A 27,585-nucleotide genomic window follows, 5' to 3' on the forward strand; every position below is an offset into this window, starting at 1 on the left:
TTCTACTGGGTTACCTCGCCCATCCTTAGTAGGAGAGGAGGTGTCTTTCTGCAATTTGATACACCATGGCTGGTGGATACACATGGGAAGCCTGCCTGTTTCTGAAGAGAAAAAAGAAGTAGATGGGGGAAGGAAAAGGGGAGGTTGGGGGAAGGGACTGGGAGGAGAGGAGGGGGGGAGGGGAAAGTGTGATCAGGCTGGGGGGGATAATTAATTAATTAATTTTTTAAAAAAGCAAGAAAAAGAAATCAGGCTGAGCAAGCCACGGAAAGCAAGTCAGTAAGTAAGCAGCACCCTCCATGGCTTTTGCATCAGCTCCTGCCTCCCTCCAGGTTCCTGCCCTGTTTGAGTTCCTGTCCTGATGTCTTTGATGTTGAACAGGGATGTGGGAGTGTTCACCAAATAAACCCTTTCCTCCAAGTTGCTTTGGGCCTGGTGCTTTCTCAGCGCCATAGGAACCCTAAGTAGAACAATGATGGACCCTGAAGTGGAAGCTGAATAAACCCTTTCCTCACTCAGGTTGTTTTCTGGTCGTGGTGTTTATCACAGCAACAGAAGGCAAATTAGCACATCTGTGTTAATTGTTGATATTCAAAAGTTCTGGTATCCTGAATATAAACCTGAATTTTATCCTCTTTCATGTGCCTTGACTCTATGCCTTAGAACTGTCCCTTAAGGCAGTTTAAAGGGAAAAGATTGTCACTGATACCGCCTTTGGGAGGAAATTCCTCACCTTCTTAGTTATTCACTGCCTGCTGTGCTATATGAGTTGTTGGTGGTTTTGAATTCCGCATATGGTACATATGAGTGACTTGTCTTGTTGCCTTGACAAAGTAACTAACAAAAACAACTTAGGAAGAGGTTACTTCGGCTCTTGGTTCAAGAGCCCAGTGATTTATGGCAGAGAAGTAATGGTGGCAAGACCTTGAGGCAGCTGGGGACACTGCTCAGGAAGCAGAGAGTGACAGATGCTTATGCTCGGCTTGCTTTCACCTTCTCATTCAGTCCAGGACCTTGGAGCATGGAACCGTGCCATCCAAAGTGAAGATGGGTCTTTCCATTTTAATTATTCCAGTAGCTAGTGGATAATCCCTGGTAGACATGGCCAGAGGTTTGTCTCCTAGGTGATTTTACATCTTTGTCAAGTTGTTGGTCAATAGGAACAGTTATGTTTGGGATGGAAAATATGTTAATGACAGCAAGATGAATTTTAAGAAGAATGGAACAAACGCAAATACATCCTAATATTCCAAAGTGCACGTTAGTACAGACTTTATAAAGAAATGGATGGTGGCCAGAAAAGCCCGGCACATGATGTTTAGCCCGGCCTTTAGGTGCCTGTGAATCCTTCTAACTTTGTCTTGTTAGTAAGAATTATGAGAGGCACATGGTGACACTTGCGTTCTGTTCCAACAGGTCTCAGTTTGTTCAGAGTGTTATTGCCCAGTGCCTGGTGGAACTCTCTTCTGCTAGAAGCACTTTTAGATTCACAATTCAAGGTCAGGATGGCAAAGTGTACATCTTGGTAAGGAAATCTTTCATCCACATTTTATGGCCTTGTAATCTAGGGTCTCAGAAATGTTTTAGCTTCCATCATTCTATTTTCTTACCTCTCAAGTCTAGAAACTAGATGATGACCATAAATTGAACTTTTAATATCAGTTAATCCATAAATCAAGCTTACTTCGTTTAATAACACATGACTGGGTACCTCTGTAGCCTGGGTTCTGAGGATGCAGACAGACAGAAGGAAAACCCAGTTTTTGTCCTTTAGAAGCTCATACCCCAAAATGATGCTTTTTACTCTTGGTAATGGCTCTTCTGGACAGTGCCACATCACTCTGTATCATTCTCCTCTCGTTGTCACTTTTAGCATTAAAACGTGGTACTCTGGTTTATTGCCACTGACAGCTTGGTATTTGAGAAATAGTAACAAGTTTGGAGAAGAAGCTGGCATTGGTGGATCTGTAACCTCCATGTGCTGCCGTTGGGGCCAACATCATCCTGCCTCTGTTTAGAGTGATACTGTGCACAAGTAAATTTTGCCTCTTTGTTTGGAAACCCAAACAGACTAGACCATACTCTTTTCTGCATCTGCTTTCTTCAACTAGTTAACGGTGCATGGCCATTCTTAATTGATGGTTCAGTGGTACAATTCTTGCCTGCCACTCGGAAGGCCTGGCTAGCTCAGGCAGTAGAGCATGAGACTCTTAATCTCAGGGTCTAGGGGGTTGTGCCCCACGTTGGGTGCCAGATAATAGGATACTAGGATAATGGAATTAATCCATGAGTCTATTTAGTGAGCAAAGGAATTTATTTGGGGGTTAACTCACAACCACAGGAGATTTATCATAGGGTCTGGGAAAGTTGAGCTATGTCCCATGCTGATCTGCCTGGTCCAAGATCTCTGCATCCAGAACCATAAGGTAGCAAAGAGAGAGAGCTGAGTATGGGCATCTCAGGTCTTAAAGGTAACCCCCAACAGCAGCCATGCCCCAGGGGCATATACCTCAAGGTTATAGGCAGGTGTAACAGCTGCCGGCTACCTAGGGGCGGTGCTTCAGGGCATGGTTCAAACAGCCACTCATTACATCCCTATACAGAGTGCTTCTTATTTGGAAAGGACTTTTCTGGATGTTTGAGGTCTTTAGGAATGTCTTTAGGAAAATCACAGAGTAATATGTGATAGCATTGTTCTAGTTTCAAATTAGTGTTAGTTTTTTTTGTTGTTTTTTTTTTTTTTTTTTTTTTTTTTTGTATTGCATGCGTGTGTGAGTGCACTTATGTTTGGAGATCAGGGGTCTATGTATGGTGTCTTCCTTTTTTTTTTTTTTTGAGATGATTTGTCACCAAGCCTGAGGCTCAGCCAATTCAACTGACATGTCCAGTGAGCCCCAGGGATCCACCTGTCTGCCCACTAGTACAGAGATTACAGCCACATGCTGCCCGTCCCTGGTTTTCACGTAGGCTCTGGAGATTGAACTTGGGGCCTCATTCTTGCATATCAAGCACTTGATCACATGAACCATGTTCCTCATCCTGGTTTCCTTGTATTGAAAGATTTTCTAGTTGAATATCATCTCTTAATTTTCTTAACATTGAAATTTTGTTTTTCTTCCTTTGCTATAATACATTTAAAAAAATATATCTGGACAATGGGAAGAACCGAAAGTGCTGTTTCCCCTGCCCTGTCTACTCCCCAAGCCGAGTTATGTCATGCTTTCCAGAGGCAATCATAGCAGCTTGATATGTATGCATATATAAAACTTGCATTTTCTACCCATATACAACTATTTCTGGGAATTCTCACAGATACTTGAGTTTTTAATGAAAAGCGAAACAGTGTTACATTATTAGCTTTTCAGCTTCATGTAACAATGATGGATTGTTTCTTGTTGGTAGCAATGTGGGTTGAAGTCTATTCTTTAATGCCTGGAATTCTACTGTATGGCCACTAAAGCCAAAGCACAAGAAAACAGTCATTACGTGTGCATTTGTTACTTCTTTAGGAGTGGACCCTCTCACTAAATTCAGCATTAGAAAATGCTTATTTTAAGACCAGATAACTATCACCCTACATAAAAGCTGGATGAATTCATCTCTTCTGTTGTGCCCCACACATCCTGTTGATTAGTCCGGTCTACCCATTCACAGCTGCTGACTATGGAAAGCCTGTGGCTTTCAGTTGCCCCTTCTGTGGAGACTTGCCCTTTATGACAGGCTTTACCTCATCCAGGAAGTTCTGCGACTGTTGGTACTTTGCTCTATTTCTGAAGTGTAGTGGAAACACATAAATTTACTTACCTCCCTGTTAGTTACCTGGACATTTTTATTGTTCATCTCATGCCTACATTCTCTTTCTATTCTTTGCCTGTCATCTCTTACATTGTTGGACCCCTCACTGATGTCTGGGAGCTCCAAATATTTCAGATTAATTATAGCATTGTCATTTATATAGTAAATGTCTTTCCCTAATCAGTTTTTTAAAAACTTGATATGGCTGCTGTCCATGCTCCACTGTTTATATATAAAATACCAAAGAAACAAACAAAAAACCCACCTACCCTACACACACACACACACATACACACACACATATATATAATTATGTTTCCCTGTTACTGTCTGTGGGTTTTTGTAGTGGTGATATACAACATAGAGATAGCAATATTCTCCTCTGTGGACTTCTCTTCCCATACTTTAGCTCTGGATTTTAAACTCAGACAGTTTGGTGATCGAACCTCTGAGAAGTTCCGGGTGTGTCAAGAAGTTTCCACTGTTGGAAGATACATCGGAAGCTGACTCCGGCTCTGCCTGGAATGCCATCAAAGTCCTCTACCAGCCCTGCATCAAAAGCAGGAATGAAGAGTGAGTTGCGCTTTTGTTTTTTTTTTTCTCTCCCACGTTGCATTTCAGCTGTGAGTGCCATGTTGGCACTAAGAAATCAATGAGTTAAGTGCTCCTTGATGCTGCTAGGAGTCGCAGTGCTAAATATTATGCTTTGCACGTAGACAGAGTTGGTACAAGTAATTCCTACCAATGCGCGAGAACTTGCTTTTCCTGAAAATAATTAGCCTTTTTTGTTTGTTTGTTTGTTTGTTTTTTATGATCTCAGCTGTCTGTGCGTATGGCCACTGTGCTAAGGCAAGCTTCAACAACTGTGAGCACTTCCTAAAGCTCTTTGCAGGCTTTCAGGGTACGGCAGCATGTGAGAAATACCCACCTTTGGGTGTGCCTTTGTAACGTGGAAGCAGACAAGAAACAAAGCAACAAAAACAGTAAAAAGACTTCTATGTGCCCGGTGCACATCTGAGTCCACCTGAGCATCCAGCTCACCTAAGGCTAAAACAGCTTTGCGAAGTAGGTGCTTTCTTGACCCAAGTGTTAAAGAGCAGACTTCTAGGCCGATGAAGTACAGAAGAGTGGAGGCGAGTGAGGGAAACGGTACTTAGGAGGTTACAATTCTGTGCTGAAAAGCAAGAGGTTCTTCAGTGAACGCGGTGGTAAGAGGAAACCCGGAGGAAGTGAAGCCATAGGGCATGTCTGGTGAGCAACAGAGCAGGAGACGTCAAGTCTTTCAGTTGGACAGTTAGAAGTTTATACTCGTTCTCTGCTCTCTAATGAGTTTGATAAAATGTGTGGTAGGGACAGAAAGATCCCAGTGGTTTTTTCTGGGTAGTAAATAAGACAGTTTTTAAAATTAGCGCTATTTTTTTTTAAATTATGCAAGCAGCGCAAGCCATAAAAGATTCAAATAAACTGAAAATTTGAATATGTATAAATCATGAAATTCATGTTCCTCTCCATGAGTAAAGTGTGTTGCGTATTCAGTTCTTGTTTGTATTCATTTTGCGTGGGCATAATTTGGATGATAGACATATGTCTTTTCACACTTAACGTGACTAAAACCCTTTCATTGGAGGGTCTTCGATGTCAGTGCACAATAGCAGATAAACAGATAAATGGTGAATAATTTAACCACTTTTTTTCATGCTTAGATATTTGCATTCTTGCTTTTTGCTGTTATAATTAATGTAGAACTAAATACTGTTGCATAGCTGTTTTCTAATTATGTGTACTTTGTTTTAATAAGAGGGGTTTACAGAGGTGTAACTGTTGACTTGAGAGGTATGTACATTACAAATTTTTGATGGATAATCTCAAATTGTTTTGTAGAATGACACTGCATACTTGTGCTGTGACCTGGAGTTTCTTCCTTTGCTCATTTCCCTAGTTTTATCAAGACTAACATTTAGATTTTTGCCCACATGATGCCATCTAAACAACAAAGGTTCAGTTGATTATCCTTATGTATTATTTAGTAATGTTCAAAAGCAAGAACGTGCTTCTGTGTTTTCTACATTGAGCCTTCGAAGTGGCTAATAGATGGTCAACTTTTAAACTGCCTATTGGTTATATTCTCTGTTGATGTGTGCCTGTACCATTATATATTTAGATTTATATAGCCACTTATTAAAAATCCCTTTTATTTGTATTTTTTTGAAACATAGTCTTGAGAAAGATGTTTTAAATCTCAAGTAGTATAATTATAGAAATCATTTTTTTGTGGTTTTAATGTCAAGTTTTTCATTTTATAATTTGAAGTTATGTAACTAAATGCATGTTTGTGGCATGGCCATTTACCTTGTTGCATACTTCATGAATAGGAGAGTTGTTTCTTTCCCGTTGATGCTAATTTTGTTTCTAGTTGGTCCCGTGTCGATACTGCTATATTTTATTGCATTTCATTATTTTCACCTGCCCTGCGTCATTTTATCTTAAGTGTGTGTTTCATTAATTTATACTCTGTAAGTGGCATGTAGCTGTATGTTTTAAACTTCCAATGAGAGTGACTGTATCTTTGTTTTTATTTTAATGTTTGTTTGTTTGTTTGTTTGCTGTGAATGAGGGTGAGTGCATTGGTGCCATGATGGGGCAGCATTTGGGGGACTGTTTTTTTGTTTTGTTTTTTTTCTCTTTGTTTTGAGGCAAGCTCTCCCTTGTTTCTGTTGCTATGCTGGCCAGGCAGCTCCTGGATGATTCTCTTCTCTCCACTTCCCATCCAACTAAAGGAATGCTGGGATTGCAGATTGGACCACTATCTCCATTTGTTTTCACATGTGTTCCCAGGACCAAACTTGGGTCCTCCGGCTTGTGAAGCAAGCACTTTTTCCCACTGAGTTGTCTCCTTAGTGTAGTTCTCCCTGTTTCAGTGGTGGGTTTAATTTCATTTCTTCTTTTTTTATTATCAGCTTGATACGGTACAAATTCTTATCCTAATAGTGAACTGTTTCACTGAGGCTTGCCCAGTGATTGAGTAGAACCAAAACTTATTATAAGCCACAGTCATCCTAGGGTCCCCCCTGCTATGTAGCCTCCCTGGATCTGTGGGTTGCAGTCTGATTGTTCTTTGCTTTATATCTAGTATCCATTTATGAGTGAGTACATACCATGTTTGTCCTTCTGGGTTTGGGTTACCCACTCAGGATGATATTTTCTAGTTCCATCCATTTGCCTGCAAATTTCATGCTGTCATTGTTTTTCTCTGCTGAGTAGTACTCCATTGTGTATATGTACCACATTTTTTTAATCCATTCTTCAGTTGACGGGCATCTAGGTTGTTTCCAGGTTCTGGCAGAGCAAAGGGAACACTCCTCCACTGTTGGTGGGAGTGCAAACTTGTACAACCACTGTGGAAATCAGTATGGTGGTTTTTCAGAAAATTGGGAATCGAGCTACCTCAAGACCCAGCCATACCACTCACTGTTGGGCATATACCCAAGGAATGCTTGATCACACCACAAAGATACATGCTCAACTATGTTCATAGCAGCTTTATTTGTAATTTCATTTTTTTATTGTGATTATTCATATACTTGGACGTAGTCCCCTATCTTTTGGTTAGTGGCTTTCTCTGTGTCATTACTGTCTTCTGATGATTATTTGAGAGTAAAAAAAAAAAAAAAATACCAATTTCAAGATGGTTTTCATGGTTAGCCTAAAATTTTTAATGCACATATTTAAGCGAATTTCCTTTTCCTACTAATATCTTAACTTAAGTAGCATTTGTGCTCCTAGTGAAACGGAGTTTTGTGGCTCTCCTCTTATTTCCTTCTTTGCTATTCCCTTGGCTGTGTTGGAAACTGCTGTAATTCTGATGATTATGACCGCGTTTCTTTACCTATCCAGCCAAAGTCTGCCCCCTTAGTTTGCCTCTTAGGCATTAGATCCATTAACATATCCATATATATATAGCTGTGAATTCTATAGAAATTAGAATGTTTTTGCTGCTTTATAAACGTTCATAAATCTTATTGTACTCTGCATTTTCATAACTTGTCTTTTTTGTTCAGTATTCCTTGGTTTTTTTTTTTTACTTGATAAGGTACATTCTTTTTGTTTGCTTTTCTTTTTTTAATTTTTAAAATTTGTTTTTATTCATGTGTGTAGTGTTTGCATGTAGGTGTACCATGTGTTTCCCTGTGCCCAAGGAGGCCAGAAGAAATGGTCAGGTTGATTGGAACTGGAGTTAAAGATGTTTCTGGGAAGTCTTGTGGGTGCTAGTCACAGATGCTAGGTCTTCAGCAGGAAGAGCAGGTGCTCTTAACCACTGAGCCATCTCTCCATCTCCTGGTGTTTTGCTTTTGTTCTTTGAGACAGGATCACAGTCTGGTACCATTGCTGGCCTGGAACTCCCAGGATAGTCCAGACTGGCCTTCAATTCTTGATGGCCTTCCTGCCTCACAGAGTATTAGGGAAATAGGTATGATAAATTGACAGTTTGATAAATTATACTTTCTAGCCATTCTTCCATATTTGTACTCTATCTACTCAATTCTTTAATATTTGAAAGTATCTTATACCTGTTCTGTCTCTCTGAAACAATGAAACATCTTTTTTAAAAAGTTTAGTGTATGTGTGTATGCACGCCACAACATGTGAGTGGAGATCAGGACAACCTATGGGAGTCAGTTCTCTCCCTTTATATGTCCTGGGGATTAAACTCTGGTCCTCAGGCTTAGTAGCAAGTACTCACTGGGATATCCCACCAGCCCTGAAAATTCGGTAAGATATTCTCTTTGGTTGTCCAAGATTTCATATAGATGTATTGGAATGGGCAGTTGTACAAAAAAAATTGTCATGCCATGCATCTTCTTAAGGATATGATACCCTCTTGAGACTAATCATTATTCTCAAACCTTCCTATTTTCTCAATTCACTTTTTTCCCCTATATTAACTCCTTTTTTTTTTCTCCCAGAAGAGAGTTTGAGTTCAGTGCCCTTTTTTCATGGCTTTTCTCTTCCCATATGTTTGAGGGTTTGACTAAAACCTCCTGTACTAGGATGGGCACTCTGGTAGTTAGGACTGCCTCTGTCCTGCTCACCTTGCTTAGGAAAGAGCTCAAAGCAGTGTCTTTGTACAGTGATAGGGGATATTTCTTCGTTTGGTAATTGAAGTTCCTCTGCTAGTGACTGTAGATTCTTGGTACCATAGCCTGCCTTCATGGACCAGAGAGAGAATTAAGAAGGATAGGCCAGTAAAGATGCAAGATGTCCCACCCACTTTGCTGTTTTTGTTTTGTTTTGTTTGTGTTTTGGACAGGGTCTTCTGTAACCAAGGCTGACTGGAAGCTCACATTTGTGGTGATATACTGTGTACCCTAATAAACTTGCATGAGGATCAGAGGACAGAGCCAGCCACTAAATTAGACATAGAGGTCAGACAGTGGTGGCATACACCTTTAACCCTCTCACTTGGATCTCTGTCAGTTCAAGGCCATACTGGGCTACATGAGAGAAACAGAGCCAGGCAGTGGTGACAGCAAGTAATATGGCAGGACACAGAAAGGTATATAAGGCTCGAGGAAACAGGAACTTGCTCTCTTTAGACTGAGGATTTCGTAAAGGTAAGAACTAGTGGCTGGCTGTTCTACTTCTCTGATCTTTCAGCTTTCACCCCAATATCTGGCTCTGGGTTTTTTTTATTAAAAGACCATATAAGATTTGAACAACACACATTCTTGCCTATAATTCCTGTATGCTGAGAATAGAATATACACTGTGGTGATAATTTGAACAAATAAAATTTGCCTGAAGACCAGAGGACAGAACAAGCTACTAGATTAAACATAGAGGCAAGGCAGTGGTGGCACATACCTTTAATCCTAGCACTAGGGAGGCAGAGGAAGAGATCCGTGTGGATCTCTGTGAGTTCAAGGCCACACTGGGCTACACGAAATTAATCCAGTTAGAAGAGAAACAGAGCCAGGCAGTAGTGGCACACACCTTTAATTCTAGCACTTGGGATCATACTCCTTTAATCCCAGCACTAGGAAAGTTGAAACAGGAAATGATATGGCTGGGCAGAGAAAGGAATATAAGGCTGGAGGAGACAGGAACTCGGGCTCTATCAGGCTGAGGAGTTGATGAGGTAAGAGGTGGTGGCTGTGGCTTGCTCTGCTTCTCTGATCTTTCAGCTTTCACCCTGATATCTGGCTCCAGGTTTTTATTAAGACTAATTAGGATTTGTGCAACAATGCACCACCACACCCAACTCATTTTTCTTTTGGTAACTTTTGAATATTAAAAAAATGATTCAGTTACACTGATAAGCTATGTATTCATTATATGAAGGATCTTTAAACTTCCTTGTTGTCCTTGTGGGACATTACAAGAATTTAGTAAACCTGCCCTCTTATTTTGACTCATTCTTTGTTTTAAATTTTTGTATGCATGTGTGTGGAAATCAGAGGGTGTCTGTTCTCACCACACCACCCCCTTGTTTTGAGGCAGGGTCTCTGGTTGTTTTTCCTTGCATGTGCTGGACCGCCTGGCCAGTGAGCTTCTGGTAGTCTCTTGATTCCTCCTCTCATCTTGCAGTAAGAGCACTAAGATTGTAGATGAACACTACCATGCCCATTGTTTTCTGCATTTGGGGGTCTGAGTTCAGGTCCGCACACTTGTACCCGCGGAGCCACTCCTGAGCCCCATTTCAGCCGTTCTTAACAAATACGTGCAGCATGGAAATTCACTGACTGTAGTCAGTTGTGTTTTACTGTGTTTGAGGAGAAAAGGAAAAACTGCTTCCAGATAATTTGGGGGACAGTTCATGTCTAATAATTTTTCTTCTGCTTTTCTTCCTCCTCTTTGACCCTGAAGGAGACAGGGGTCTTGTAAGTTGGGTAGCATGCTCTGAGTGATTTCCTTTTCTGTCTTTTAAGCACATTAGTGTCTTCCTTTGGGGGGCACAACTGAGCAAACTGTACACTTGCTGGCATATTCTTGGCACATGGGTGGTGCCTTAACTATTTTAGTCCCATTGGCTAGAGTTTTTTTCTAGTGAAAGTGTGGATGGCCAGATGGTAGTCTAAAAGAGGAAAACAGCAAATGTAACTATGGTTTTATTTCCTTGAGCACTCACAAAAAGAAAAAAAAACCTGGCATGTAATATTTTTAGAATGTTCGTTCTTTCTAGCAACATCGCTCATCATTTTGAAGAATGTTTTTTCATGCCTTCTCTCCTTGCTTCAACCAACATTTTCATATGTGAATGAGCACCATTTTTTTTGTTTATTTATTTGGTTTTATTTTTTTTTTCTTACCGGCCTATGTTTTGTAGTGGCAAAATAATGTATTTCATGCTTTGTGTCATTTAGTTTGCATATCAGAGCTTAGATTCTATGTACTAACTTTTTAACTTTGAACATAACTTCTATAGTTTGATTCTGTCATTTTGTCACACTACCCACAGCTTCATATTCACTAGACTGGGGGTAACTTTGCCCACTGTGGACATTGGCAATGGTTGGAGGCATTTTTTGGTTGTTACAACTTTTGTGATATCAAGAACAGCCTATAACAAAGAATTTTCTGGTTCCAAAGATGAGAACCTGCTTGGAAACATCTCTTGAAATCAGGCTACTTCTGCCCTTTTTTGTGTGTTTAATAGCCCACAGTTTTTCTGAAAGTGTATTTAGATCAGCAAATAAAATCAATTCTACCATGACGTAAATCAAACTCTTTGTAATATCACAGGCTGACTTTGTTAAACAGAGTGAATGGTGAATCATAACCAAATTTTTGTTGTTATACTTCTTCTGTTCTGTAAGGGAAATGGTCCTTATAGTAACATGTCCAGAAGTGTGATTGCAGGCTTTTTTTGTTTTTCTGCTTTTGAGTGGCCTCTATACTGTTCCCCAGGGCAATTCTAGCAGTTTACAGATCCACGGTGTACAAGGACTCCCCTACCTGTTTGGGCTTTTTTTTTTTTTTTTTTAATTTTTTTTTTTAAATTTTATTTTACAATACTATTCAGTTCTACATAACAGCCACAGATTCCCTTGTTTTCTCCCTTCCTGCCCCCCTCCCCTTCCCCCCAGCCCCCCCCCTCATTCCCACCTCTTTCAGTCTTGGCATCTAGGCAGTGGTACCAGGTCCTGGGCTCGTTGTGTGAGTTAGCTGTTTGGGCTTTTTTATTTGTTTCTCTGTTGATTTTCTTTATTTCTCTCCTTTTGGTTTAGCTGTTTTTATTTGGGTGTGAATGTGGCTTTAAGGAGGTGGGGGTTGCCTTGAAATGAGCCAACCTAAAGGGTATGAGGAGAGATCTTATTGCAGTCTTGATGAGCATGGTCTGATGATCAGTGATTGTCCAAGTCTCACTGCTGCTACTCTGATAAAACCATGGCTAAAAGCAACCTGGGAAGAAAGGATGTATGTCAGCTTACAGGTAATAGTCTGTCATCCAGGAAAGCTGAAGACAGGAACCTAGAGACAGGAACTAAAGCAGAGATCATGGAGAAACACTGCTTACTGGATTGCTCAGCCTGCTTTCTTACACAACCCAAGACCAGGGTTGGTACTACCCATAATAAGCTGGTTCCTTCCACATCAATCATTAATCAAGAAAATGCCCCCATATATTTGCCCACTGGCCAATCTGGTGGAGGCACTTTTGCAATAGAGGATCTGCCTTACCAGGTGACTCTAGTTGGTTTCGAGTTGACAAAACAAGGCCAGCATAGGGACACTGAGCATCAAGTCATATGCTTTGGTCATGTGTACGCCAACTTCAGAGAAGTACCTGTTCAGTTCCCTGTTGTAGTTTTTCACTGGGTTGTTAGGTATTTTAGTTGAGTTGAAGCTGTGCTCTGTAAGTTCTGGTTATTAGTCTATTCTTAGGTATATGACTTACATTTTTTCCCCCTCCTATTCTTTAGCAGTCTATTCATTCTGTTGATTAGGTCTTCTGATGAACAAAAATACTTAAATTTGCCCAAGTCCCATTCGTCTGTTTTACCTTCAATGCTGATGCCTGTGCTGGTATGTCCTGTGAGCGAAATCACACCTAACTCTGCTTGTTTTCATTCTATGCACTGAGATGGTGAAGGCCAGCATTGACTCAAAGACTGTGGAGATATGCTAGGTGGTTTGGGCTCAGTTTAGAGGGATGTACTCTTTTGAGTGATAGGAAAGATAGAGCAAGTAATGTTAATTTACAACAATTCGATAGTCAGCAGGATATCCAAAGGCCTATTATTCAATAATTGTATAGCCCCATAAACCATTTAGTGTTAGCTGTATGAATATGATGCTGTAGATGCCGCACGTCCTAAAGAGTGCTGTATCAAACCGTCTGCAGGAAGGGTCTACTAATACTCTCGTGTAGAAACTATAAGGGGACATTGCTAGGACATTCTAGGAGATGTTGACTTTGAAGAGTAGAGGGGACTCAAACTTCAGGTGTGAACACCTACCTCTTACATTTCACATAGGAGGAAACTGGGGACCAGAAATAAGTTCAGTTTGTCACTGAAAGCCAAGATTAGGGCTAAAAACTGAATATTTCTTCCTTATGCCACATCTTCTCACCATGAAATTTTGGGAGATGTGAAAATGGGCTCTAAGTGTATATTTTATTTGAGGAAAGCTCTTGTAATTTCGAAGGTTGATGTCAGCATTCCCCCCCCCCCAAATGTGCCCCTTGTTGTCCTCTACCCAGTGCATACTTATAGATGGGATGTGTTACAGAAACTCTGGGTTATATGTTTATATTTAATGTTTCAGATCAGAACTTAATGATAACAAATATAGATTTTATTTTTTATTTTTTGGAAGTCCAGTGTCTTCACATTTTAGAACAGGAAACCACCAAATGGAAATTACCAGATCAGTGAAGTGGGTCCAGCACCTATTAGAAAATACAAAGGCTTCCTTAGAATCATTTCCGTACATTTGTCTGCTATTCATGAATTTTTACCCAAACTTTCCCAGATAGAGGCAATTCCTTATCATTAAACATATCCATCACATATTTCATTTGTGATTAGGAAAATCCCTTTTTAGACTGTGTATGTGCAATAGCCTAAACTACAGCTTGTTTCACTTGGAGTTCCTACATGATCCAGGAATAATTTGAAACCACTAAGGAACAGACCAGAAATAAGACTGGCATATAATAGAAGTGGGTGTTGCCTCTAGTGATTCTCACTTTCTTATGAAAGACACATTGTGGGAAAAGTCCAGTCATAATGTGTGGGTGAGAAAGGAAGGAGGGGCAGTGTGTATATGATGCCATTCATTTACTGCTTCCTACCCACCCACCAAGGACAAATGCAGAGAGCAGAGTGTTGGGTTCACTGGGGTCAAAATTTTGTTGTCTCATTGCAGGGTATGGTGTTACTAATGAATGTCAGGAATTGGAAAGGGATTGATGCTTCTAATCACTTACTGAAACTTAGCTGGGGCTTAGGAGAAGGCTTTTAATTAGATGTCTGCAGTTTCTCAATTATTATTTTTGAAAACACCACAGATTGTTGATGGGAAATAATCTCTTTTGAAAATACACTAAATTCCAGTCCCTTGATGGAATTTTAGCAGTTACACAAATGTGTGCTTTCAGTTAAATTTTGTTTCCATTTTCTGTGAGTTTTGAAATCCTGTTTGGTAAAGAGGTGAGCTGGCCACACTTGTTGCCACGGCTATAAAGAAATGGGTACAGAATCCGTAGGGTCGGCCAAAGTTTTTCTGTGACTTTGTCATGAGAAACATGGTTTGTTCCTGGCTGGTGATGATTTCATCTTGGACATTCGGGTTGAAAAGTTGAACTGTAGCTTCTATTGTCCATAGCATTTGGATTTTTTTTTTTTCCATCCAAACTACTGCAAGAACCCTCCAAGTGTGGGCACCTCCATTGAAACCCCAATAAGTTGGGCATTTCATTTTTGGCGTTCCCCTTATCATTCCTGCTTGGTACTGTGATGGTCCCTGTGTAAGTAAGTGCTCCTTTCAGGGACCAAGGTGGAACTTCAGGCCCAAAACCTCTTGTATTACTGCCTCTGAGGGGCAGGCTCTGTATCTCTGACATAACCCCAGCCAGAACCTGACCTGCTGGAGAAGCATTGGCTGGCTGCTACAATCCAACCAGTCATCTCTAGTTCCTCAGGCAACCTTCTTGAGGAATAATGTCCACTTCCATTGCCACTGCTTGTCCCTCTGTGTAAGTAACCACAGTAAACAGGTTGTGTGGTTTCCTGACCGCTGAATGTATTCGTGCTAATGCGTGCCCCAGGGGTAGATATGGAAATAGCTCATGTTTTCTATTCCTTTTTCTTTGTCAACCTAAAGACTGCATGCCATAATATTCCTTCAGTGTGTGTCTGTGTGTCTGTCTGTGGGGGGAGGCAGTAGATGCTGTCAGGTGTCTTCCTAATTTTACTCTACCTTACATGTGCTGATAGTTTTATGTCAACTTGACACACAAACTAGAGGTATCTGAATGGAGGGAACCTCACTGAGGAAAGGCCTCCATAAGATTCGGCTATAAGGCATTTTCTTATTAGTTATGGATGGGAGAGAGCCCAGCCCATTGTGGGTGGTTCCATCTCTGGGCTGGTGGTCCTGGGTTCTGTAAGAAAGCAGACTGAGCAAGCCATAGGGAGCAGGTTAGTAAGCAGCACCCCTCCATGGAGTCTGCATCAGCTTCTGTCTCCAGGATTCTTCCCTGTTTGAGTTCCTGTCCTGACTTCCTTCAGTGATGAACAGTGCTGTGAGAGTGTAAACTGAATAAACCCTTTCCTCCTCAACTTGTTTTTTGGTCATGGTGTTTTGTTGCAGCAATAGGAACCCTAACTAAGACACTGTTTTGAGATAAGGTCTCTCACTGAACCTGGAGCTCACCCATTGCCTAGATGGCTGCCAGCAAGCCTTAGGTTTCTCCCTGTCTCTCCCCTCCTTCCTCACTTCCAGGGCTGAGATTGAAAATGTGTCGGACCTCATCATCTCATGACTATGTACATGGGTGTTGGGGATGTGAACTCAGGTCCTCAGGCTTGTGTAAAGGCACTTGACCAACTGAGCTGTCTCCTTACCCAGCTACACTATAATATTCTTTTGCAGTTTTTTTCACCCAGCATTATGTCTTCTCAATACATGCAAATGTGTTTTTTAAAACTGCTGTGTAGTATTCTATAATGTAGATATTTTATGATTTAGATATCTAAATTTTTCCTTGGATATTAACTGTTCATCAGTAAAAACCCTCTTTTCATACCTCTGCAAGGCTTTCTTTAAAGTGACTGGAGGGGCTGGAGAGATAGCTCGATGGTCTAGAGCACTGTCTGCACTTCTAGAAGATTGAGTTCAATTCTAGCATCCAGATGGTGGCTTCCAGCCATCTATAACTCTAGTTCCGGGAGGTTTGATGCCCTCTCCTGGCCTCCATGGGCACTAGGCATGCACATGGTGCACAGACATACATCGAGGCAAAAACCCATCCACATAAAAAGTGAAGGAGACTGAAAGAAGTGGAGCGGCTGCCCCTGGGGCATGTTGACGTAACACATTTTTAAGTGATCTTTTTGTGTGAAGCACTTTGGATTTACGGAAGAGTTACTATGATAGTACAGATTGTTCTGTGAACCCCTCACCCAACTTCAGTTCTCATCTTCTGTTACCATGGCACCTTCCTCAGTACCAGTGCGGTCGTGTTGGGGCATTGCAATTCATTGATTCCACACCGTGTTTGGATTTCACCAAATCTCCTCCAGTGAAGTGAAGACTCATGCACTTTTGTTTTATGTCAACTACTCCTTTTTGAAACTATATAATCTGATAGTCTTCTGTTACTCTTTTTCTTCCTCATTTATTTTTGTCCCTCCAATTACTCTACCTTTGGCCATTGTTTTAGACTGGCTTCCATGTCCTTTTGATGTATCTCATACTTGTAATTTTGAACATCTCTTTATAAGAATTAGTCATTGAGGAAACCTGGGTCCTGTTGGTGGGAGATTGGAAGTAATGAGAGTTCCAATAATAAGTTGTCCTGTTCTTCCGGGGGCTGCTGCCCTTCACACTTCCATCCCCTCACCTGTTCCAGTGAGTCGTATTAGTAAGCTTACTAATTATAGCCACTCTGGTAAAATTGCATTTTGTAAGGTGATTCTTTCTGAGCATCTTCGTTTATGTTTATTATACCTTTGAGTCTCTCCTGTGAACATCCTGTTTATATTCCTTTGCTCACTTAAGCTGGTGTCTGTGTGTGTGAAAGAGAAAGTGTTATAGATTGTGGTTATTAACCCTTTACCTGGTTCTGAATGTTAACTCTTTATACCCTATAATTCACTTTTAAACTTTGACATTTTTTGACACACAATTTTAAATTCTAGTCTTGTTATAATTAAAATTGTAGCCAAAAGCTTCTGTCATGCGTCCTATGTAATATCTTTGTAGTAAGTCTACTTATGCTTGATCCTTGCCATTTACTCAATGGCCTGGTTCAGAGACCAGTGGACACGTATTAAGCAAAATCATTGTTCTTAGTCCTTAGAATTCAGTCCTGTTCACATTTCTTCCGGGAAGTGATTGCCTCTGCCTTCTGGCCCCTTCCCTTTCTTCTTTTCAAGTCTTTCTTTTTTCATGCCCTCTCTACTTTTTCCCATCTTGTTGTCTCTGCTGCAAATCCCACTGACTTCTCAGATTCTATGTGCCCAAGGTAGAGGGAACTCATTAACACTCCCAGTGAGATATGTTTCTTGGTCTTTGTATCTCTATCAGTGGTTTCTTGAATTCTCTTTATTACCTGGGCTCAAAACTTCAAGTTAGCCTTTAATTGTTTTCCACTTCTCTCTGTCTAATGAGTTGTACATCCTGTCTATTCTGCCTGTATAGTTTCCTTCACACCTGCTCTTTCTCCACAGTTGCATCAGCCATATCACGTATTTGTCACTCTTATATATATATATGTGTGTGTGTGTGTGTGTGTGTGTGTGTGTATTTATGTGTGTGTATATGTATATGTATATATATATTAGTGTGTGTGTGTGTGTGTGTGTGTGTGTGTGTGTGTGTGTAGGTGTGCACATGTCATGATCTATGAAGGTTGGAGAATGATTTGAGGGAGTTGATTCTCTCCTCCACGATGTGGTCTTGAGGATCAAACTCAGACAGCAAGTACCTTAACCCAGTGAACTCTCTGGTTGGCCCTAAGTACATATACTTAAAATTATTATATATTGATGATATGAAATGATGGGCTTCATGATGACAATTTTTGTACTTTATTATGCTCTGCATGGAATTTATTTGTATCCCTCAAGCCTGTCGGAACTCTCGTCTAGGCTACATCTGCAGCCAGCCTTAGTCCCCGCACCAAGAAAGTCATGTCAATACTTTCCCCTTTGCCCACCTCCAGTCCTTATCTCATTGAATTAGCATTTGAGGTCTTCTGCAGAGGTTTTCCCCTATGTCTTTCATAGACTCTGTCTCCTCCAATCAGAATGGAATACTGCAATTCTGAGATGCTCTGTAGAGGTCATATGGGATTTGCTAAGAGTCTGTAGTTACTCATGTGACTCTTACTTTCTTTTTCAAACAGCATCTATAATAATTTTGTGGTATTTCTATAAGGGATTCATTTAGAACTTGCTACTTTGGGCTGTGAGTATTCTTACATGGGTAAGGTCTTCATTAGCAGACCTATAAAAATATTTATAGTGGTCCATGTCTAATAAACTGTTCCTTACACTTTTGGCAGTTATATAAAAATAAATGCATAGGAAGTTATTTTAGATCATGTGGAGTGTTCTTTTTTTAAACTCTTATTTCTTTAGCACCTGCTATTTCCATAATTTTTCTCCTTTTAGACGCATAAAATAATGATACCTTTGCTGGCAGAGTGACTTAACCTTTCTAATTTTATCACAGCGATTGTTTCTAGATCAATAAGGCCACAGGGCACAGCTGACAGTTACTCAGATATAGTGGAATTTTCTGAATAGAAGTGTCTTTGAGTTCAAGTTAAGTTTTCTATGGACAGGGTAGGTTTCTACTCATACTTTTGTATTTAATTTTTAAGATTTAATTTTAATCACATATGTGAGTGTCTGTGTATGGGTGCGTGCATATGAGTGTAGGTGCCTGCAGAGGCCAGAAGAGGGCATCACATTCCCTGGAGCTGAAGTTACAGATAGTTGTGAAATACCCTGCATGAGTGCTAGGACCTGACTTTGGTTCCTGGACAAGAATGGTATGTGCTCAACCACTGAGCCATCTCTCCAGCACCCCGACCCTCTTCTTGCATAAGCCCATTAAGGATAAATATTGTATTTTTTAATTGCCTAATAGTAATTTTCATAGATCAAGCTTTTAATATGCATAAGATTTGTGCTGAGCTTTTTAATAAGTTATATTATTGAATCTTGATAACATCTCGGGGGAGAAAGTGCCATATGGATTTGAATGTTACTGCCTACTGAGGCACAGCTGAGCTATGGTGGACTTAAGAATTAAGAACAGGTCTGTTGAAAAATCCTTGATTCTGCCAGCCACATATCCTTTATTTTTAGATTTGGTTTTCTTTTTTATTTTGAGACAGGATCTTGCTCTGTAGCTCAGGCTGCCTTCAAACTCCTGATTCTCCTGCCTCAGTTTCCCAGGTGACAGGCTAGGTGAGTGCTACCATGCCACCATGCCACTATGCCCAGCCCCATATCTGTCCTTTGTTAGTATTTGCAGACTGTCCTGAAATCACTGACTGACTGGGAAGCAGAATAATGGTGGAAATGTGTAGTATGAATCTTAAAAGATCTTATTAATAAAATCAAACCTGAAGCCAGGTATTGGGGTGAAAGCTGAAAGATCAGAGAAGCAGAACAAGCCACAGCTTCCTCACCTCACCAATTCCTCAGCTGAACCTGTTTCCTCAGACTGGAAGCCTCTGAGTCCTCATTCAGAATGGATCTCAGCTGAACTGCTGCTCAAAAGCCTAAAAGCTTAATAGGCTCTAGTTCCTGGTTTTCACGCCTTATATGCCTTTCTGCTTCCTGCCATCACTTCCTGGGATTAAAGGCATGTGTCACCATACCTGGCTGTTTCCAGTGTGGCTTTGAACTCACAGAGATTCAGACGGATCTCTGCCTTCGGAATACTAGGATTAAAGGTGTGTATGTGCTACTATTTTCTGGCCTCTATATCTAGTGCCTGTTCTGTTCTCTGACCCCAGATAAGTTTATTAGGGTGCATAATATTTTGGTGAACACAATATCACCACAGAAATGAATGTATATTCACAGCTGCTTTTGACCGTAGAAATGAATGTATATTCACAGCTGCTTTTGACCATAGAAATGAATGTATATTCTCAGCTGCTTTTGCTGTCTACAGACTGATAGCATCAGCGTGCCTGCTCACCTACTCCTTTTAGCTGCATAACAAAACCTTGCCTGGGCTGTTGGTTTTGAGTCTCATTTCAGCATCTCCTTTCTTCCCTCTGTTACCTGTTAGTTGCAAACAGCAGTACTAATTGGCTACCCACAAACCTGTCTTGGTTTCTTGAGCCGAGGTCTGTTAAAGCCGTGGTCCTCTGGACAGCTTGAAATCATCCTGACGTCTTTCTCACCCGCCCCCCCCCACCTCCCCACCCCCCATCCCCTACCCCCGCCTCACCCTCTGGCCTTCTTTGCAGATGTTTATCTTTCTTCCAACATCATTGAATTTCCTTTTCTTTTTCTTGATTTGCTTTCCCTGGGCTTCTTTGGACCCAAGTTTTTTTTGGTTTTTCGAGACAGGGTTTCTCTGTGCAGTTTTGCGCCTTTCCTGGAACTCACTTGGTAGACCAGGCTGGCCTCGAACTCACAAGAGATCCGCCTGCCTCTGCCTCCTGAGTGCTGGGATTAAAGGCGTGCGCCACCACCGCCCGGCTGGACCCAAGTTTTAATAACTACTCATGTTTCTACCTCACCCCTTTCCAATCATTTCTTAGTCTCTGTATAATTATTTTATCCTTGTCTTAATTTACCAGGTACCTTTAATGTCTTTGATAAAATGATTTAAAAACTACTGCAATAACATAAAGCATTTTAGTGGCGGGGTCAGGGGAGAGCTTAATTAGAAATGTCCTGTTCTTAGCAGAATTCTTAACCAAACTGCTCTTCAGGTGGTTATAAATATATTTAAATTATACGTTTATTTTACCTATAACTCAGTAGGTATGTTCTAAAGGAGCACAATGAAACCAGAACATTGCTGTCCTGAGTAGGAAAGATTGCCACAGGGCTTCATACTGTTGATGTAGACATAGGGTTCTTAACTTTAAGAATGCTGTCTGCACAGAGATGGTAGTACTTCGGCCTGTAAGGCTGTTGTGGGAATGATTCTCCCACTGGTGGTTGGAGGTGATGGTTAGGGCATTTGATATTGAGCTGACCTGAAGCATCTGGGACACTGAGAAATGACAGAAAACCATAGTATTTTGCAGTCTGGGGAGTGTTATGGAGATAGCCTGAAATGTGGTCCCTGGTTTTCAGTATGTGTAACTGCTATCTAGCTATCTACCATCAGACCAAGTGACAACCTCCATGCCAGGCTTTAATTCCCTTTGGTGTCAAATTTACTTTCTTAAGTAATTAACAGTTAATTCCATTGTGGGATATTTATAGGCATTTTAAAGAGTTTTATCCCAAGTTCTTTGCTTTTGTTTGATTTGACTTAGAGGCTGAATTTTCTCTTGGTGTGAATAGTTAATGAAGTAGCGCTTAGCCTCAGATTCGGTTCAGTGGAGAACTCACCCGGAGTCCCTATGTGTGCAGTTTGCTGGTTAGAGTTGGAAGGTAAAAATACAAATAAGACGGCACTATTTCTGGAGCCTATTATCTTATCTTGGGAACAGATACATATTGCATTCCATGCTAGACAAGCAAGGTGCCTTCTTGTTCATTTGAATTAGGAAAAACCTGACAGAGATGGCAGCACTTGATGAGAGACCTGTGGGGTGAGAGACTGTGGAGCAGGAAGTTAAAGGGTGAGCAGCTTTGCAAAGGTAGAATGGTGGAGGAATTTCAGGATATATTTCCCAAAATGCATTTCAGATCATGTCAATAATTCTGTGTGTGGGAGAAAAGAAGAAGATGTTATAGCCAAATAATACTAGGTGAGATTGTAAAATGTTGTTTCATGTGCAGTCATTGATTTATATTATTATGATTTTGCTGTGCAATAGATTGTGCCTTCGTTGACTTGTATATAGATATGCATACTGCTTCAGTTGTCTTGATATTCTGAAATTCAATATGAACTGGTGTGAGGGATGTGTAGTATGTAGAGCTTATGGATCTTGTGTGATCATGGAATTATTTTTCACATACATACACACATCCTATCCTATTCATTTGTTTATTTATGCATTTTACTAGTTCATAGTCTGCTGGGTATGCCCAGGTGAATTCAAGTGCTGCTCTCATAGATCATGAAGTCTGGCAAAAGGGCTGATCTGTATAGAGTTACATAAACCGTCATTTACCTGGTGGCTTTATGCAAAAGAACCCAATTACAGAGACAGTGCTTGTCAGGGATATAGGCAGAAGCAATCTCTGGAGTGGTTTATAACATTGAGTATGAGGTAGCATCACTGTTCAGCTTCTTGTGTTGAACTCTGCCCAGCGTGCTGGGTTGTAAATAGGAAAGAGACTGTCCATGTGAAACTGCAGCTGTTAGATCCACTTTCCAAGTGCACACACACAGTCAAGTGGTATTCACCATAATAGCACCACGTCCTAGAGGGAAGCCAAGGATGAAGTGGGAATTATCCATCTCACACCTCTCCTCTGCCTCTAGCTTACAATTTGATTTGAAAATTCAGTTTACCTATTTTGTTTCTTTTTTCCCCCCTAAAATACATCTTTCCAAGAATTGACTGACTTATGCTCCCACCTCTTTATCTGGGAGTTATGCCTTTATATATCCTTTATATAAGGTGGGCATTGTGGAAGATATTGTAAATTCTCTGCATGCTTATACACCGGGCAGTTGAAACAAAGGAAAATACTAAGTTGACTTACAGCTGTTCCTTTGCGTGTAGACCTTCCTTTTCCATTGATGTTTTATGTACTTCTTTCTGTGACACTGGTCGGTGCTAATGTGACTTGTACCTGTTACTCTCTGCAGCTCTGTTGATTGTTCCTGACGGCTCTGCCTCCTGAGGCTCAGTGCCTGGCAGGTTTATATATATGCAGATCCAGAATGAAAAACCTTAAGGGGAAATCCTAAAACGTGGGAATTTAGGAAATGCTCTGGAGAGAACAGAGTTTTTTTCAGTTCATTTTTGGAAGGCAGATTTTTAACTGGTTCAGGTTCATTATCCTTATTTTGTTCTTTTTTAATTTTTAAAAATTAGTCAATCCCCTTCTCACACGGAGATCCTCAAAGATACCCCCGCAAAAGACTGCTGGCAATGGTCGAGAGACGGCAGGAACTGACCTACTCTGGTGATGGGATGGCCAGACACTCTGATAGTTGTGCCATAAACCCCATCCAAGGACTGAGGAATCTGGATACAGACATCCACGGCTGGGCCCCTGGTGGAGCACTGGGAGTCTAATTAGTGAGAAAGAAGAGGGTTTATATAAGTGAGAATTGTTGAAGCCAAGGTTGGATAAAGCACAGGGACAAATAACCAAATGAATGGAAGCACAGGATCTATGAACCAAAGGCTGAGGGGCCCCCAACTGGATCAGGCCCCCTGAATGGGTGAGACAGTCATTTGGTTTGATCTGTTTGGGAGGCAGCTGTGCGTTGGTGCCGGGTCCTGGGATCATTGCATGAGTTAGCTGTTTGAATCCTGGGACTTACGCAGGGACACTTGGCTCGGTCTGGGAGTGGGGGGAATGGACCTGCCTGGACTGAGTCTGCCAGGTCGATCCCGGTCCTCGGGGGAGACCTTGATCTGGAGGAGGTGGGAATGGGGGGTGGGCTGGGGGGAGGGGGAGGGGGACGAGAAGGGGAGAACAGGGGAATCTGTGGCTATTATGTTGAACTGAATGATGTTGTAAAATAAAAAAAAAAAATTAGTCAATCCCTCTTTCAGTAAAATGTATCCTTTTTCCATCCTTTATATAAGGTCTTCCTTAGCCAAAATTTGTGGGAAGAGGCTCTTAAAGTGGAGAAGCATGGCTCAGGACTCGTTATCCATTCTTCATTTTATAGTTGAATTCATTTGTAGAAGTTAACTAGCTGAAGATTCTATGTAGATGCTTCCAAAAATTATTTGCTGTCAGATTTGCAAAATTGTTATGAAGCACCACTTGATTTTTTCCCTCAATTTGTGTATTAATGTGTCAGTGAAATAAGTATTGGTGCTGGGATCAATAGGGAGACTCCAAGCAGATTAGGAATAATCCCTGGGGCCAGCCTGATGGCTGAGATGGTAAAGATACCTGCCACCAAGCTTGACCACTTGATGGAAAGAAAGAATGAAGTCCGCCGGGCGGTGGTGGCGCATGCCTTTAATCCCAGCACTCGGGAGGCAGAGCCAGGCGGATCTCTGTGAGTTCAAGGCCAGTCTGGGCTATCAAGTGAATTCCAGAAAAGGCGCAAAGCTACGCAGAGAAACCCTGTCTCGAAAAACCAAAAAAAAAAAAAAGAAAAAGAAAAAGAATGAAATCCCACCAGTTGTCCCCTGATTGCCACACATAGACTGTGGCCATATGAACACAGTTATACATATCACACACAAATTACAAATAAATAAATATTGTTTAAAAAATTAAAAAATCATAATCCTATCTTCTTGTCATCATTCAATTCCTGGTGGGGGGGCGTGGAGATAGTTTTAAAATATGTTCACATGTTCTCTGGTATTGCTTCTTTGAAGAGATGGAACTTAATTCCTTTTGCTCTTGAGTGTGAGAGGACCTAGAGCCTTCTCACAGAACAAAGCCATGTGCGGTGACTTCTGAGAATAGTCACCTATAAAGTCACAGTGGGTCCCTTGTATTGTGTATTACTCTATAGGTATCCACCAGACAGCATGAAGACAATCCGGCCACAAGGGACCCTGTGAGGAGCAGAGGTTTCCAATGATGGCTAGGGGAATTCACTTCCATCTTGGAAGTAGACCTCTAGATGCATTTAGCCTCTGAAGACATCTTGACTGTAATCTAAGAAGAGATTTAAAAGCAGGCTTGCCCAGCTAAATTTCCGGATTCCTGCCCCACAGCAACTGCCGGCTGTTTGCCGTGGTAAGCTGTTTGCAGCTGCAGGGTACGTGCAATACAGTAACAGATAATGAATTCAAAAGACGTGGCAGAGACTTGGAGTCCTTTGACATATTGCCCTCATCTTTAGCAAATTTCAGGGTAGCAGTGAACCTTTTAAAATTGAATAGAAAATGATGAATGTGTGTATTTTTTTTTGACAACTATTCATAGCGCTACTAGTTTTGAAAAGAAGCCCTTAAAATCCAAAAGGCTACAGATTCCACAGTATGTATTTTATCCAGAAGACATAGTGAATTAGAATTCACTGGGGGAGATAGCTCTTCTAAGTAACTGACACACATGTATTGAAGAGTGGAATCAACTTGGGCTTTGTAAAAACAAAAACAGAACTTAAATAGACATGCAGGACAATGTGTGCCCAGTTGGTTTAGATCAGGATAAGCAAACTATAGATAGCTGAACAAATCCAGGACCTCGCTGTACCTTTGTAGTATTACTGAAGCACAGGCATGCCCATCTACACATATATCATTGTTGCTGGGTCCTCAGGATTCCCTCTGGGAAAGGCGTGAGAAGGCGCAGCATCAATGGTACAGATACCAGGAGTCACGTAGAAGGCAAACAGCAGACTTGTTTATTCAGCAATGGGGAGAGCCTTATATACCCTCCTCCCAGCACCCAGGCTGTGTCCAGATCTGGTAACATTGTGTTGTCGCCCCTCATTGGCTAGACACAATCAGGACCTCTGACAGCGCCTGTTGCTAGACCCTCGGGCAGACTCCAGGTTGGCTCATCTCTCCACCTCCTGGGCCTTATCTTCCTACATACCATTTGGCTATTTTGCTCTCCAACAGAGCAAACTGAGTAGGCTTGAGTATTTGTGACATATATCCCACAAAGAGTGAAATATTCAGCCTGACCCTTTATGGAAAAGTTTGCCAACCTTTACTTTGAAATATTGAGGCAAGGCAGACATGCTTGTGGCTTAACATCAGTAGCTAAATTCACCTTTCTAGCTGATGGGTAAATTGTGCTTCCTGCCATGTAGCTGTCTTTCAGCTCAATAGTACACAAACATTCCTTTCCCACACTCCATAGGACTAATCATCCTGGTCTAAGGAACTGGCTACCCAGATAGCCTTCCAGAGGGATGAGATCTGTGCAGCTGAGGGTAGGGTTAATGATGGTGGATCAGAGGTGAACACCCTGGAGCCTTGAACTGCTGACTGTGGTTCTTCAGCCATACAGGGTGTAAGTAGGAGAGGGCTGCTGGTATTAGTTGCAACAAAACAATTCTTGCTTCTTCTGTATTCATCTGGACTTGATATTTTTCCTTTCTGCTTGATGAATCTTGTAAACTTTATCTATAAATGATGCCTACATTGTTTTGAAATAAGATACTTGAGGGCTGGATTCTAGACTGTTTTCCTTTCTAATTCCATCTTTGTATAATATAGGAACCCCCTGTTTCAAAGAGTTACTAGTTGATCCTTACAAGTGAATGAAGTCGCTTAGTGTTGAGCTTAATTCTGGTTCTTCAGGTCTGACTCCATTTTTTGTTTCCAGTAAATCAGGTAATAGGCAGTAGGGCCCTGTATTTTGAGTCCTCATGCACAAAATGTTTATATTTTAATAACTAAGATATTCTCAAGCTTTAATAACATTTAGCAATAGGATAGGGTCGAAAGTCATGTCAGTGTTTTATAGAGCAATGTGCAGCTGTTTCTACTGACTGGGCATCCTGTGCTCTGCCTCAGACCTAAGGTCCTATATAGAGCTCACATGAGCTCTTGCTAATGTCCTCAGCATGCGGGAGCAATGACCAATCTTGCCTCTCTATTCAAAGCTCCTTGTTCAAGATTTCTATCTCAGCCAGGCATAGTGGCACATGCTTTTAATCCCAGCACTTCTGGGAGTCAGAGGTAGACAGGTCTCTGTGAGTTCAAGACCAGTCTGGTGTACAGAGTGAGTTTCAGGACAACCAGGGATACATAGTGAGACCCTGTCTCAAAAACAAAAAGGAAAAAACAAACAACAACAATAAACAAAACAACAGCAACCACAAAGAGTTCTGTCTTTATAGCTGTTGTGTTAGTGAGTGAATGTTCATTTCCTTCCATTTATTCTTTGCTGAGAGGCACTTTGGTCTTTGAGGGCTTTGGCTAATTTCCTAAGAATTCAAAATTCATAATGTCATCAGTTGACTTTTGTTGTACTGTTTTGAATTCACAGGAGTATTAGAAAATGATGCAACCAACATCTATTTTCTTACTTCCCACCTTTCGGTAAAGTCTGTGCTGTTTCCTTATTTGTAGATAGGTATAAATTTTAAAGTCAAGGATCATTACAGTTGGGTTTACTCTGAATTCACTACCTTCTGTTCCCCAGAAAAAAGAAGGTATCTGGAATCTGGTATTCATTGTTACCGTGTATATTTTTATAAGGAAGAAGATACACTGTTGACAGCTGGGTGGACTTTTCCTAAATTAGAACACGTACAATTTTACTAAACATAGATCTTAAAATTATACACTTTTAATGTGCATGTTTTTAAATGTGGTATAAATTGTATCATGCTACTTTTTATAATTTATTTTTC

The 27,585-nt window shown here is 41.0% G+C and overlaps 1 protein-coding gene across 1 annotated transcript in view; it reads left to right on the top strand.

Moving 5' to 3' along the window:
- Positions 1-27,585, top strand: part of Ube3d (ubiquitin protein ligase E3D) — a 153,440-nt gene that overhangs the window by 40,241 nt on the left and 85,614 nt on the right. Inside the window, exons 8-9 of the mRNA XM_006983724.4 lie at positions 1,417-1,525; positions 4,205-4,368. Coding sequence (XP_006983786.1) covers positions 1,417-1,525; positions 4,205-4,368 — 273 coding nt within the window. The remainder of the gene's footprint in view (positions 1-1,416; positions 1,526-4,204; positions 4,369-27,585) is intronic.

The sequence above is a fragment of the Peromyscus maniculatus genome, chromosome 7, assembly GCF_049852395.1.
Source record: "Peromyscus maniculatus bairdii isolate BWxNUB_F1_BW_parent chromosome 7, HU_Pman_BW_mat_3.1, whole genome shotgun sequence".
In the NCBI taxonomy this organism is placed as follows: Eukaryota; Metazoa; Chordata; class Mammalia; order Rodentia; family Cricetidae; genus Peromyscus; species Peromyscus maniculatus.